At 49.1% G+C, this 15,388-nt stretch overlaps 1 protein-coding gene across 1 annotated transcript in view; it reads left to right on the top strand.

Annotated features, from left to right (window-relative positions):
• The window catches only part of Oaf (out at first homolog), a 16,538-nt gene extending 11,013 nt beyond the window's left edge, over nt 1-5,525 (top strand). Inside the window, exons 2-4 of the mRNA XM_015489729.2 lie at nt 1,823-1,957; nt 2,784-2,964; nt 4,527-5,525. Of these exons, the coding sequence (XP_015345215.1) occupies nt 1,823-1,957; nt 2,784-2,964; nt 4,527-4,792 (582 nt within the window). The 3' untranslated portion in view covers nt 4,793-5,525. The remainder of the gene's footprint in view (nt 1-1,822; nt 1,958-2,783; nt 2,965-4,526) is intronic.
• Nucleotides 5,526-15,388: the final 9,863 nt, after the last annotated feature.

The raw sequence follows: 15,388 nt of genomic DNA, 5'->3' as shown, positions 1-15,388 counted from the left end.
TTTTTTTATTGGTTGTTCAAAACATTACAAAGCTCATGATATATCATCTTTCATACATTTGACTCAATTGGGTTATGAACTCCCATTTTTACCCCAAATACAAATTGTAGAATCACATCGGTTACACACTCACATTTTTACATAATGGCATATTAGTGACTGTTGTATTCTGATACCTTTCCTTTCCCCTACTATCCCCCCTCCCCTCCGATCTGCAGCCTTTACCAGTCACTGCAGTGGTGACAGTAACCACAGCTAGCACGTGCTGAGCGCTTACTGCTTCCAAGTGACAACCTATCAGGCAAATGTGTTCTTCCTGTTTCACAAGTGAAGCTTAGAGAAGTCGGGGGTAACCTAGGGTACCAGCTAATACATTGCAGCTTTGGGGTGAAATGTGGGCCCCTGCTGTCTACATCCAGGAGAACACTTGGTCTCTGATCTCAAAAACCCTTATACTCTAGCAGGGGTATATTAAGCACTGAATGAATCGGGGCTCTCTCAGCAGGGGATGCCCCAGGCACAAGCATTGAAAGATGAATGACTGCCCAAGGCTGTATATAAGTGCCTGTGCAGGGAGGGGGCGGTTCTCAGCCAACAGTCATGGAAGCCAGGGTGTGTCTATGGCAGGAAGGGTCTTGACAGACACAAACCACTTTTACTGGGATTTGCTAACTTCACACTGGGAGCAGAATTAACTGAGGCACAGAGTGGTTAAGAACTATGGGGGGATGGGAGTAAGGGGTGCAGGTGGGTGGAGCAGAGGGTTCCAGCAGTAGCCAGATTGGAAAGGGACCTTTTTTCCTCTACCCCCTTCTAGGCGCCCCCATTCACTCAGTGAGTCAGTAACAGGAAGGAGCTCTTGGCCTGCTGATCATGCCATTAGTACCCCCTAGGGAAAGGGGAAGTGGGGAGGGAAAGGTGAGCCATCCCAGCTCCCCCTGACCGGAAGGGAAGGCAGCAACAGCTGCAGCCTGCCCTTGACACAGCCCTGTCCCCACTAGCCCTAAAATGAGAGGTGGGTGGCCAGGAGTCTGGCTAATCAGAAGCACCAGGGCCATTTGGAGATCTGTCCTCAAGCCTGCTGAATAAGGTCAGAGAGAAGCTCTGGAATCTGACTTGTGAAAGCGCAGTCCCTCCCTGTGATGCCCTGGTCAGGTGGTAGCAGCTGCTCCACCCAGTAGAAGCCTCAGCTCTGAACAAACCAGATGCCAAAAAGAGGTGCTATTGGGCTGGGGATGTAGCTCAGTGGTAGAGAACTTCCCTTGCATACAAGGCCCTGGGTTTGATCCTCAGCATTGCAAAAAAGAAAACAGACAAAAAAAAAAAGAGGTACTGTCTTCTTCAAGGTGAAGCTCTATACTGTCAAAGGGTTCTTTGGTTTTGGGGGTTTGGCTTTTTTGGGGGGTACCAGGGATTGAACCTAGGGATACTTAACCACTGAGCCACATCCCGGCCCTTTTTAATATTTTATTTAGAGACAAGGTCTCACTAAGTTGCTGAGGTTGGCTTTGAATTTGCAATCCTCCTGCCTTAGCCTCTTGAGCCTCTGGGGTTATAGGTGTGCACTAACAGGCCTGGCTAAAGGATTCTTTCTGATGGGTTCACTTTGTCAATTTCCCAGAAAGCTTTGGAACCTTTGGATGGAGGTCTTTCTTTTAAGTCATGAGATTAAATGGGAAAGGTGAAGTCCTAAGGCAGAAAAGGAAGGTGTCTATTGTGGGTATCCAGGTGCCCTTTTCTCCAGGGCTTGAGCTGGAATGGAAGGCTGGAATGGATTCCCCTTCTCTCTATCTGTGTCCCATCCTCCTGCTCTTCCCTTCAGGATGTGAAGATCTTCCGGGCCCTGATCCTGGGGGAGCTGGAAAAGGGGCAGAGTCAATTCCAGGCCCTCTGTTTTGTCACCCGACTGCACCACAATGAGATCATCCCCAGTGAGGCCATGGCCAAGCTACGGCAGGTGAGTACCACCCTGGACTGCCCTGGCCAGTTGCTGACCCAGAACCCCCATGTTTTTAGAGACAGGGTCTCAGTAAGTTGCTTAGGGCCTCACTAAGTTGGTAAAGCTGGCTATGAACTTGGGATCTTCCTGCCTCAGCCTCTAGACCCAATGCGATTACAGGTATGTATCACCATACCCTTAAGCTGGTGACATTGGACACATTACCTTACCCTCAGAGCCTCAATTTTCTTATTAAGGGAATGAGTTATAAGAGAGAATGTAGTGAGAAAATACTTGTCATGTGCTCAGCACGACCTTCACAGCCCTACAACCTGCTGACCTGCTGCTGGCCCCCTAGACCCCAGTCCTCTGGTGGCTTCATCTGAACTGCCTGACCTACCAACAGGCCTGCCCCATGACTTCCTCCCCTCCCTTTCACCTGCCCTTCCCAGAGAGACTCAGCTCCCTGGGTGTGGTTAGCACATGACAAGGGCTGGAGTGTAGCTTAGTGGCAGAGGGGTACAAGGCACTGGGTTCCATCCCTAGCACTGCAGAAAAATAAATAAATAAATAAACCTGACCTGAGAGATAATTTACCCTGGGACAACTGGCCTGCCCACCTCCACCTCCCAGGAGCACCACAGAATAGGCCATCCGGCTCCAGCGGTCAGCTGGAGAGCAGTTCATTCTGGATAGAAGCTGCAAGACCTCACTGCCCTCTGCAGTTTCAGGGGTGTAGCTGGGTGCCCCTTGACTGCCAGCCGGGGCTCTCAGGGATTATGGGAGATCTGGGCAGGGAGCACTCCAAGGCCAGGTAGGAGTGGCTCCTGTCCTCTACACACAGAAAAACCCACGGGCAGTGAGGCAGGCTGAGGAGATGCGGGGCCTGGAACAGCTGCACATGGACATAGCCGTGAACTTCAGCCAGGGTGGCCTGCTGAGTCCCCATCTTCACAACGTATGTGCTGAGGCCGCAGATGCCATTTACACCCGCCAGGAGGATGTCCGGTTCTGGCTGGAACAAGGTCAGTTAGTTGCTGGGCCCTGTCTGCAGCACAGCAGAGAGAAGGGGGTGGAGGGACATCACAGATGGTCGAAGGGGCACCTCACTGAGGGGCTCCTTCATTTGTTCAGGAGATGTTTATTGAGCACCTGCAGAGATGAGTCAACCTGGGGTCAGAGATGTAGATGCCTAATTCCTGTTCCTAGGAGCTTCCTGGGCAGGGCTGGCGGAGGGGGCTAGATTGACAAAGCTTTAAGTCTGGCAGAGTGCATAATAATGAGCCCGGACATTCAGGGGTGGAACCTCTAAGCCTTGCTGTGATCAGTCCAGGAAGGCTTCCTAGAGAAGTGGTGCCTGTGTAGCTGTCAGTAAGTGTCATCCAGATGAAAGGGACTCATTCCAGAAGGGACACAGGGACTGCCAGACCCTTCAGAGGGAGATTCTCCGACTCTCCCCCATATCCCTGCCCTTGGGACACAGACCTTCCATCATGAGAGGGGATCACAGGCACCCATTCTTCCTTGCCTGCCTCTGCTGCTGCCTCCCAGAAATCAGTTTTGCACCATCCCCGGTGCCAGTGTCTCCCCCATGATTCTTGATATCTCTCCCCATGATCCCTGGGACCTGCCCACAGCTCTGTGCTGTCCCTGTGTGAATTCAACACTGGCCCAGCTCTCTGTGCCCTTCCCAGGACTGCCCTCAGGTCCTCTATGTGGGAGGAACAGGAAAACATCACCATTCCAGCTCCTGGCCCCTGATCTCTCCACCCAGCCTCCTGAGCCTAGAGAAATGCATGCTGTTCCCTGGGCGGGACTGGATTGAGAGATGCTCATAGGGCTAGCCATGCCTGGCTCACCACTTCCCCATGTGCTGTGCCCCAAACTAAGGTATAAGCCTGACACTAATACCCCACAGAAGCTGTCCCTCCCACAGTCACTGAGCAGAGCCTGGCCCAGCCCCTGCCATCTCCTCGTCTATGGGCAGGTTTGGGCTGTCCCCTCCCTGCTTAGCCCTACTCAGATACCATCTCCCTTAAGAAGCTGAAGCTGTCCTGATTTCCTCCCCAGTCTCCCCAACACCTCTGTTTTGACACACTCCAGTACAGTGGTGTTTTAAAGCCAAGTACAAATTTGAAGTCAGACAGACCTGACTCTCTCCCTTTTTTTTTTTTTTTTGGTACCAGGGATTGGAGCCACATCCCCAGCCCTTTTTAATATTTTACTGGAGATAGGGTCTCACTAAGTTGCTGAGGCTGACTTTGAACTTGCAATCCTCCTGCCTCAGCCTCTTGAGCCACTGGAATTATAGGCATGTGCCACCGTGCCTGGCTCTGTCCCAGTTTTCTAATCTGTGAGATGGGTGACAATGCTTAGCTCATGGGTGAAGGAAAGAGGTACTGAATGTAGAATCCCTGACACATAGTTGGGACTCAATAGATGAAGGTGATTGTGACTCAGTGCCTCCCACTTACCTCCATACACCCAAAGGAGGTTGGGAAGGGGGTGACTAAAGAGGCTGGGGGGTGGGCTGCAGCCTGCAGCTAGGATGCCTCCTCCCTCTCTCATCCTTGCCTTTCTCCCCCAGGTGTGGACAGCTCTGTCTTCGAGGCTCTACCCAAGGCATCTGAACAGATGGAACTGCCTCGCTGCAGGCTGGTGGGGGACCGTGGGAAGTCCTGCACCTGCCGCTATGGCCTGAGCCTGGCCTGGTACCCCTGCATGCTCAAGTACTGCCACAGCCGTGAGCGGCCCACGCCGTACAAGTGTGGCATCCGAAGCTGCCAGAAGAACTATAACTTTGACTTCTATGTGCCCCAGAGGCAACTGTGTCTCTGGGATGAGGACCCCTAGCAGGGCTGCTCTGGGCCCTGCCACCAAAGGAAGTGGCAACCCTACCTAAGGCCTTAAGTTCCCTTCCCCCACTCTGGCCCTGAAGCCTCGGCCTGCCTGCCTCTTGCATGACTGTGAAAGGGGTGGGACAGCAGGGTCATTCATGAAGGCAGCCCCCTCCCACCCTGTGCCTTCCTTGGAGGCAGGGAGAGACAAAGCTAGTTCTCCACACTTGCCCCCTTCCCCTCCTCATCTCCCTTGAAGTGTTCACTTTCAAGCAACCAAAATGTGACAGCCTAGAATTCAGCTCTTCAAAGGATTAGATCCTAAAAGGAGTCTCTGCCTATTATCCCATCTCCCCACTCATGACTAGAAGGAGCTGGCCTTGCCACACTTTCCTATTCCCCACCAATGAAAGGATCTGCACCTCCAAAGAGGTGCTCTTGGGGACCCATGTCACAGCCCCTGTGCCAGATCCCATGCATTCTTCTTTCTCACAAGGCCAGGCCAGGTGTGGGGCTGAGCAGACGCCTACCACCCCTGACACTGACCACATGTGCCTTTCCCCAGACCTGGACTTTGCCCCTGGAGCGGGCATCCCCTCTTCCTCCCTCTAAACAGAAATATTTTTGTAAGGTTCTGGAGCAGGGAGGGAGTATGAAGTACAAGGAAAACTTGAATTCCAGATTTTTAATACAAAGTATTTATCATTTGTACCATAAATAAAAGTTTTAAATTTTTACTTGACACACTAGACCCAGAGATCAAAGAGAAATTTTATCCACTACTGCCACCTGGTGTCAGAAGTGTCCTCCTATATGATCAGTGACCCATCTGGGGACAGCACCTTCTAAAGTACCTACTGTATGCTCTATCACTTGGGAAAGGGATAGGTGTGAGGGAGGGTGGTATCAGGGAAGGATAGAATAAAACTTGTGCACTCAAGAGATTGAGAGACAAGGGGTTGAGGTCTGGCTTAGTGTAGTAATACATTTGCCTAGAATGTGCCAGGCCTTAAGTTCCACCCCCAGCATTGGGAAGAAGAAAAAAAAAGGAGACTTTGAAACAAGCCATCCAGCATTCAAATTAAGGGAACCAACCTAAGTGCTCTTCAACAGATAAAGAGATGTCCCCATATGGATAGAAACTACAAGACCTGACTGCTCTCTGCAGTTGCTACACAAGGCCTTGCTACATATTTGCTGTGCAATCTTGGGTCAAGTTACTTTACTCTCTGTGCCTCAGTTATAACATAATCCTAATTTGTAAGATTTAAAGTGACTTCATACACGTCAAGTGCCTATCACTCAGTGAGTGTCCTTAGCCTTTGTTATTAATGTGGCTACTATTGGTGAAAAGATCAGACATTGCCTCATCCATGAACCTGAGACCACCAAAGCAGACATGGAAGGCTCTTCACTTCCCCAGCATCTTCCAGTATAAAAAGGCTGCCACAGGAAGTGCTGGGCCGGTGCTGGCAGCCAGAAGGAGGGATTTATGGGCTGTGTTGAGTGGAGAAGGCTTCTTGGAAGAGATGGGTATAGGTTGAGGGTGAAAGATGACAACAGTTTGGCCAAGTTGACGAAAGAGGGTTTCATTGGTCCTGCAGGAGACCCAGCTCCTTAGGAGGGAGCATGTAGGGTACCCATCCTTCCTTCAAGGTCTTGGGGAGGAAGCGGGGTTTGTGGAGCTTTCCCCTCTACCTGGTCCTGCGTCTCTAGAACAGGCTGTGTGCAGAAGAGAGTGTTGCTGTGGAAGCCAAGCTGTCATGGCTGTGGTCAGGCGGAGTGTCCATGGAGGTAGCCTTGGGGGGACATGCCGCCTTCTAAGCATTCAAGGACCTGCTGCAACCTCCCCAAGGGTTGATGGAGGGAGGTGCACACAGCATTTTTTCCCTTCCTTCTTCTGCCCAACCTGAGACCTCAGTCCTGAGCCCCAACCATGCTCAAGGTAGAAGAGGAGATACTTGGAGAAGGCCCATTCCACCCTATGTGTAGAGCCTGCAGGATATACACCTTCAAAACACCTTTTTATCTTTTTAAATTGTTTTCAAGATTTGAAGGCCTCGGGGGATGGGATGTAACTCAGTGGTAGAGCGCTTGCCCAGCATATGTGAGGTACTGGGTTCCACCCTTAGCACTATATAAAAATAAATAAATAAAATAAAGGTCCATCATCAACAACAACTAAAATTTGTATATATAGACTGGGGGTGTAGCTCATCCCCTGGGTTCAATCCCCAGTACTAAGGGATTTCCCAAGAGTTTGAGGCTGACCTTCATTCTCAACAAAGTAGACACCTCCCAAGGGTGCCACATTCCAGGGGCAAATAATAGCCCACCATTGCATTGCAAACCTCCCTCCCAGCCTTGGGCCCACTCCCAGTGCCTAGAATTCCACCCAAAAGTCTGCTGCGGAGAGTCTCACATTTTTGTGTTCATCACAATCATACAGGAACTTGTTAAAGCAGGTACAGATGGTCAGCCATTTGAGTCCCAAGGAGATGAGGCTGTACTCATTATCCTCAGGAGGCTTTTGTAGCCATGTGGAAATTCCCAGGACAGGTGATATAATCAGTGGTCATTTCTCTGTGGCACTTTAGGGCTTACAAAGTATCTTCATATGCATTAGCCCATTGGCTCCTGGCAGGGATTCTGGAACATTTTACAGGTGTGGCTCACCTATACAAGTTGTGTGACTTGCCCAAGGTCAGACAGCTAGTGACAAAGCTGGGATCTGACCCCAGGCCATCTTTCTCTATGCCACTTCCTAAATCATATAGGTCATCAGATCGATCATCTAGAGCCTCCAAGAGCACAGCTCACCTAAGGGAGGGAGACATGGGTTTGATGGGGGGGATGAGAAACCCCCCTTTGGGAGCACCAGCTCCCAGTACTAGCTATGTGGGGGTGAAGAGGGACCCAGGCTTCCCTGGTACCAAAGTTAGCAGGAAAAGATTCCTGTCTGCTTCTCTTTTGAGGGAAGGTGCCCTCCAGGGAGACGGAGGCCCAGACCTCCCTGGTGCCTCTTGGAACCAGAGAGGATGAGAATAGTATCTGGAAGTCCTGGCAGCATGGCCGGGCTGGGCTGGGCCCTACCTGGGGTTTTCTCCAGGCTTCTCTCTCTGCATCTCATGAGCCAAGGGAGGTCTTAGGAAGGGGAACGATGAGGGCTACAGTTAGGGACCTCTGCTCAGTCTTCATGGAATAGAAGAGGCTGGCATAAAAGGGGGCAGAAGCCACTCTGGAGAACCAAAGCTTGAAGAACCAAAGCCCATCAAGGGACTGGGGGGGGCATGAGCCACCTCAGCATCCAGGCACCAAGGCCCAGCAGAACCAGCCTGTGGCCTCTGCCCTCCAGGGTGATGTCCACATCCTCCTGACTGACTGACCCTGGCTGCTTTGACCCTGGCTCTTGCTGCATGTCATGCTGTGAAAGATCCTGATTCCTAAGCAGAAGGAGGCAGGATGGAGTGATGATCCATTTATTATTATTATTATTATTATTATTATTATTATTATTATTATTATTATTTTGGTGGTGCTGGGGATTGAATCCAGGCTTTGTGCATGCTAGGCAAGCACTCTACCAACTAAGCTATATCCCCAGCCCGATCCATTCTTTAAAAAAAAAAAATTGTTCTTTTTAGATATATGTTACAGTAGAGTGTATTTTGACATTATACCTACACGGAGTGTAACTTATTTGGGGGGGTGGTACTGGGGATTGAACTCAGGGACACTCAGCCACTGAGCCCCATCCCCAGCCCTATTTTGTATTTTATTTAGAGACAGAGTCTCACTGAGTTGCTTAGTGCCTTGCTTTTGCTGAGGCTGGCTTTGAACTCGCCATCCTCCTGCCTCAGCCTCCCAAGCCACTGGGATTACAGGCACCACTGCACCCTGATTCTAATTAGGATCTCATTCTTGTGGTTGTACATGATATGGAGTTTCACTGGTTGTGTATTCAGATATGAGCATAGGAAAGTTATGTTCAGTTCATTCTACAGTTTTCCCTATTCCCATCCATTCCCTTCGCTTCCTTCCCCTTTGTCTAATCCAATGAACTTCTGTTCTTCCCTGCCCTGATTTATTGTGTGTCAGCATCTGCATATCAGACAGAACATTCATCCTTTGGTTTGGGGGGTTGGCTTATTTCACTTAGCATGTGTTTTGTCAGTTATTTCAATGCTGTGACTAAAAGATTTGACCAGAACAATTGTAGAGAAGGAAAAGTTTATTTGAGGGCTCATGGTTTCAGAGGTCTTAGTACATAGAAGGCCGACTCCATTTCTCATGGCTCGAGGTGCAGCTGATCATGGCAGGAGAGGGTGGAGGAGGGAAGCAGCTCACATCATGGTGATCAGAAAGCAGAGAGAGAGTCTCCACTCTCCAGATACAAAATATATACCCACGCCCCCAATTAACCACTTCCTCCAGCCACATCCTACTTACCTCTAGTTACCACTCAGTTAATCCCTTTGGGATTAATTTACTGATTAGGTTGACTCTCACAACCCAATCATTTCTCCTCTGAACCTTCTTGCATTGTCTCATACATGAGCTTTTGGGAGACACCTCATATCCAAATCATAATGGTATAATAGTCTCCAGTTTCATCCATTTACCAGCAAAAGTCATAAAAGTCATTCTTTTTTATGACTGAGTAATAGCCCATTGTGTATATATGCCACATTTTCTTTATCCCTTCATGTGTTGAAGAGCACCTAAGTTGGTTTCATAGATTACCTACTGTTAATTGAGCTGCTATAAACATTGATGTGACCATGTCTTTTGGGTATATGCTGAGGGAATAAACCAGGTATAAACTGGGTCAAATGGTTTCATTCCAAATTTTCTGAGGAACCTCCATACTGCTTTCCAGAGTGGTTGCACCAATTTGCAGTTCCACCAGCAATGTATGAGTGTACTTTTCTCCCCACATCCTCACCAACACTTATTGTTGCTACTATTCTTGATAATTGTCATTCTGACTGGAGTGAGATGGAATCTCTGTGTAGTTTTAATTTGCAGTTCTCTAATTGCTAGATATGTTGAACATTTTTTCATGTATTTGTTGACCATTCACATTTCTCCTTCTGTGAGGTGCCTGTTCAGTTCTTCTGTTTTATTGATTGCGTTATTTGATTGTATGTATGTGTGTGTGTGTGTGTTAAATTTTTGGAGTTCTTTACATATCCCAGAGATTAATGCTCTGAGCTGCAGGTAGAAAAGATTTTCTCCCATTTGTAGGTGCTCTCTCTTCACATGATGATCTATTCTTAGCTCACTTCTTTCTTTTTTCTTTTTTTTTTTTTTTAACTAGGGATTGAACCCAGGGGCACTTGACCATTGAGCCACATCCCTATACCTTTTTATTTTTTAATATAGGTTCTCACTAAATTGCTTAGGGCCTCACTAAGTTGTTGAGGCTGGTTTTGAACTTATGATCTTCCTACTTCAGCCTCCCAAATTGCTGGGATTACAGGTGTATGCCACCATGCTCGGCTAGCTCCCTTCTTTCCTTCATCACAGAGAGCAGAAGGCTGGGACACTGCACCTCTCTCTGACCTTCATCCACTCTGGCCTGTCCAGAAGTCTCTCCTGTAATGGGAGAAGTGTCCCTTCTCCCCCACCCTCAGGATCTGAATCCCAGCCCCTTACTTGGGGACCTACTTCTCTGGAATACCATCCCGTCTTCCTCTTCTACTTCTCTCTTTCCTACCTCCTTTCCATCAGCCCTGCCTGACAGTATTGGACTCTTTCCCATCTTAAGAACAACATTAAATATGCCTCAAACCCAAGTTCCTCTCCACCTCCGTCCTGCTTCTCCCGGCTCCGTCACAGCCTCCTCTCAACACTTCCCAATGTGGGACTCAAGGCTGTGCTGCAATTGGCCGTGATGTGTGTCACAGACAGCTGGTAGTGGCATCAGTGAACTATCTCCACCTGTCCAAGTCACAGCAGGTTCGTGGTCCTCCCTGCAGAACTGTCACCACCTCACCATTCCTGCTTTTCCACGTCGCATACACAGTCCTTCCCTGTAGTGCCCGGACATCCATGCACCCTCTGGTGTGTCAGGGGCTCTCTTTGTGTGTATCACTCCCTCCCCTCTTAGCTAGGATCTCAGCTTAGATGTTTCTTCCTCCAGAAAGCCCTTCCTGATGCCCACCACCAGATTTGGACAAGGTTTGCGCCACAGCAGGTCCCCCTAGCACCCTCCACTTCCCAGTAGGGGAGGTGTCAAAGAATGAGGGATGTGCTCACTGGCCCACAAGTACCAACAGATGGATCTTCCCGGGGGCAGGGGCAATTTTCATTACATTCCCTGCTCCTAGCTCTAGTGTGTACTCAGTTCAACTTTGGATGGATGAATAAATGGCTGCTGATCCCCTTTGTGTGTGGGTGCAGGGCAGGCATGCAGCCCAGCAGCTCAAGGGCAGTGGAGAGGTATGACATGTTAATGGCAGAGGTGTCCAGTTACAGGACAGACAGCTGGGGGCTCCTGTCTCTGTGTCAACTAAGCCGAACCAAGCCTACTGATACCAGCGGGGTTCTGTGGAGGCCCAGCCTCTGGTGGGCAGCAGGGACTGGAGACCATACAGTGATCTGAATATAGAAGTCAATATCTCCTGCTTGCCTGAACCTGGGGTCCTCACCTAGGGTTCCCCCAGCCACAGGTGCATTCCTGGGTGGAGACCTCTCCAGCTTTATAGGTAGGGGTGCAAAAAGTCAGGATCACATGAATGGATTGCCACCAGAGGGCGCGCTGGGCCTAGACTTGCGCTGAACGTGCAGATGGACAGAAACCTGAGGAGGCCTACCTGGCCTGAAGTGGGCTGAGAGCCAGGAAAGGGCTCTGCTGAAGGTGCAATTAGGAAGGTCTAGCTCAGGCTCAATGCTGAATTCAAGGTAAAATAATAATAATAATAATAATAATAATAATAATGTTGACTGGAAAACAGAGCCATATTATTTTCACCTATTATTCCAAAACTTCAAGGGCAAAATGGCCATGGGTGAAGGCCAGGTACTGGCATGGAGATGCAGAGAGGTGGGGTCTCAGCACCAGGGACATCAGAACAGGGAATAGCTCTGTATCCTGACTCCCGCATACTTTTCTGTCCACTCCCCAGACGCAATCGCTTTATCCTGGTTCCCAGAACACCTCTCATTTTGTCACCCTGGCACTAACCCCTTTGCCAACCTTCTGTAATAAGCCTCCTGGCGCTGATGCCATCAGGTTTCCAGGTATGATTCAAAACACCTGGAAGTTCTTCCTGGCCTCTACCTTTTTATATCTGCTTTTTGGAGGGAAGTCTGAGCTTGGATCCACTTGCTCTGATTGCCCAAAGGCAGGGAGTGACCCCCCAGCCCTGCATCCCCACACTCTGGTCCGCATGGCCTATCTGGCAGATAGAAGAAGCTAGAAGGTACTTGTTGCTTGGTGGCCTTCCAGGACTCCTCTTTCTCCTCCCTCTCCCAGCCCTGACAACTCAATCCAGCCGACATGACAGGAAATGGGAGTGTGAGCAGGCCTGCAGACCAGATGGCCACTTTTGTCCACAGAGGGAGAAACAGGGCCATGGCCATCTCCCTTCTGCCATCATACTCTCCAGGTTAAGGTCATTTCCAGCCCTCGTGGTGGGAAGGGGAACCCCAGCTCTTACATTCTTTTGGCCTTGAAACAAAAGAAGCTGATCCTATGCTCAAGGGGAAATAAAGCCTGGGGGGAGTTTGTAACTCCCCCACAGTAGGGTCAGATGTCACACCAGAAGGTCCCAGAGGACCTGGATAGGGATCAGAGTGGATCACCATTTCAGAACTACTGTGTCCCTGTGTAAAACTTTGGCTACTCTCTGAAAAACTCCTCCAGCTGTTGAGAGAGGGTGGGGTTAAGGAGGGAGCAGTAATTTGCACTGTATTTGCATTTCATTTGCATATCACTCTTTTGATGTCCAAAGGCACTGAAATTTCCTGTCTTTGCTTCTTTTCCCTTTCTTTCCTCTGTTCCTTTTTAACTTCCAGGCAGCCTCCTATCTCTCTCTTCCCCACAGCTTTTCCTCTGCAGAGCTAACAGTTCCTTGAAGTTATTAGGCCTGGGGGGCAGCTTCCCCACCAGCCCAGAACTCAAAAATCTGGTTTCATGGAGACTACTGTGCTGGGAAAGAGGAGTGGGGGGATAAGGGGTCTTTCACACTTGCAATTCAGTTCATCTAATTAAAATGATTATTAAGCGAATCAGAGAAAGAGGGAATAGAAATTGTCTCTCTCTGGCTCCATACACACACACATCACACACACACACACACACACAGACTTTCAAGACCCAGGAAATGCACAAGCAGGGAAAAAGAGGTGGTCCTCTGTTCAGCCTTCCACTAGGTCTGTGACCTGGGGCAAGTCCCTCTTGCTCTGGGCCTCAGGTTCTGTGAGACGGGGGGCAGATGATATCTAGGTTCTTCAAGTTATATGATAATAAAAGGAAGGGAAGAGAAGGGAAGGCTCAGAAGCTGCAGGGCAAGATTAAAGCACTGTCTGCTTCTAAATCCCAACCTTGCCATCCACTGTTAACCTCCCTGAACCTCAGTTTCCTTGTCTATAAAAGGGGTCTAATGATCGTACTTTCCTTGTAAATTTGTGCTGACTAAAAAAGACAGCACGTGTTCAATTGTGGCACAGTTCTTGGCATGTAGGAAGCACTTAACCAATATTTATTGAAATGCATGAGTGAATGGCTGAACCTGAGGTAATACCTGCCACTCTCACCACCCTGACCCCATCCCTCCCATCTTCCTAGCTCCCTGCCCCATGTTTGAAACCCAAAGGTTTGCTTCCAACTGTAGACTTGCAAGTGCCTATCTCTTTCTCAGTGTCCCCCTCCCCAAGAACTCTATCTCCCCTTATTCTCACCCCTCAGAATTCCAGGTTGCTGGAGCCCCAGAGACCTTTGAACATCATCAGATACCAGCTTCTCTGGCTTCTGGAAAACTAAACTCAAGAAGAAAAATATGTGACTTTGCACATGGAAAAGTGCAACAGGTCCCAGATAGGGTGTCAGAAAACTAGACCCTAGGTGCACATAGCCATGCAAATGATATGCAAATAGAGATATGGAAATCACAAGTATACTGGGGTATATTAACTTCAGGCAGGCCTTTTTCTAGGACCATGGCAGGTGAGTGCAGTTGTAGATAAGACATGGACCTCAGGGAAGGGACCAAACATGAAGTGGGGGAGGGGAGGGAAAGGAGGATAGTGGGGAGGGAAGGAAGGGACAAAGGCTAAGAGTGTCCTTACAGGGACCCCTGGGGTCACTTGAGCCTCCAAGAAGTCTTTGCTGATCTCTTCCCCTAATAAGAACCAGAAGGAACAAAAAGAAGATCCCTCTCTTCTTTCCAGGACAGGAGAGGTGGACAAGACTGGCGCTATGCAGAAGCACTTAAGCATTTCCTGTTCCTCCAGGACTCTGGCAACACCCACTGAACATCTTTTGTCTCTTTCAAAATTTTATTTTTCTTGCAGTGTTGGCTATTGAACCCAAGTGTGCTCTACCACGGAGCTACATCCCCAGCCCTTTTTATTTTATTTTGGGACAGAGTCTCGCTAACTTGCCCAGGCTGGCCTCAAACTTGCTGTCATTCTGCCTCAGCTGCTGGGCACTAAACACCTTCTAATGCCTGGTATGTGCCCAACAGTGTTCTAGGTACTTGGAAGAGGGGCAATAAAATGAACAGCCAGGAGGTAGCCTAAGGAGAGACTCACATAACACTCCACAAAGGCTATTAAGAACATTGAAATATCCTAGTAATTCAGAAAAAGATCAGATCACTTTCTACTTTAAAAGGAGGGGACATATGAATGGTGGGCAGACGGAGTAGACAGCAGTGCTTTTAGGTCAGGAGCTCCCACACTGACTGCGTAACATGGGAAGTCAAGCTTCTGACACCTCATTTTTTCCATCTGTAATGGAAATAATAATGGTACAATTTACTGGTTATGTGCACTAAATGAGATCTAAAGGTATCAAAGATGCCTTAAACTGTTGGTCAGCACCATGCGGGGCACATAGTGAAAGCGCAATAAATGCTCGGTATTGTATTAGGAATTATCAGGGTGTACATTCCAGGAGAAAAGAACGTTGTAAACAAGGCCTAGAGGCAGAAAAGCCCAGGACCTGCTCTGTGAGCAGAAAATAGACCTTGGCAGTAAGGTGATGGGAGGTTGATAGGGTGTCCTCTGGAAAGTAAGGCGGGGCCTTATCCTCCTGATTGCACGTGTCTTTCTGAACTTTCATGCAGGTGGTCCCTTTTCCTTGGAATCATTTATTGGCCCCTGAAGAGAGGAGGAAAGAGGATGGGTGGGGTCTTGGGCAATGAGTTTATGATGGGTGCTGCAAAGAGACTAGAATGGGAGTCCAGAGACCTGATTCCAGCCAGACTCTGTTACTGGGGAATCCTGTACCATTGGACAAGTCACAAGCTTTGGAAAGTGGCTGTCACCACAACCCCCCAGCACTGGCATATAATCTCCACATCCATTTCTCATAGAGTATCACAGCAACCTGAAACCTGGAGGCAGGGAATGGCAGGCAAGGGGCAGTTGTCCTCCACTGGAA

This window comes from Marmota marmota, unplaced genomic scaffold (genome assembly GCF_001458135.2).
Source record: "Marmota marmota marmota unplaced genomic scaffold, marMar, whole genome shotgun sequence".
Lineage (NCBI taxonomy): Eukaryota > Metazoa > Chordata > Mammalia > Rodentia > Sciuridae > Marmota > Marmota marmota.
This window is presented reverse-complemented; position numbering and strand designations above follow the sequence as displayed.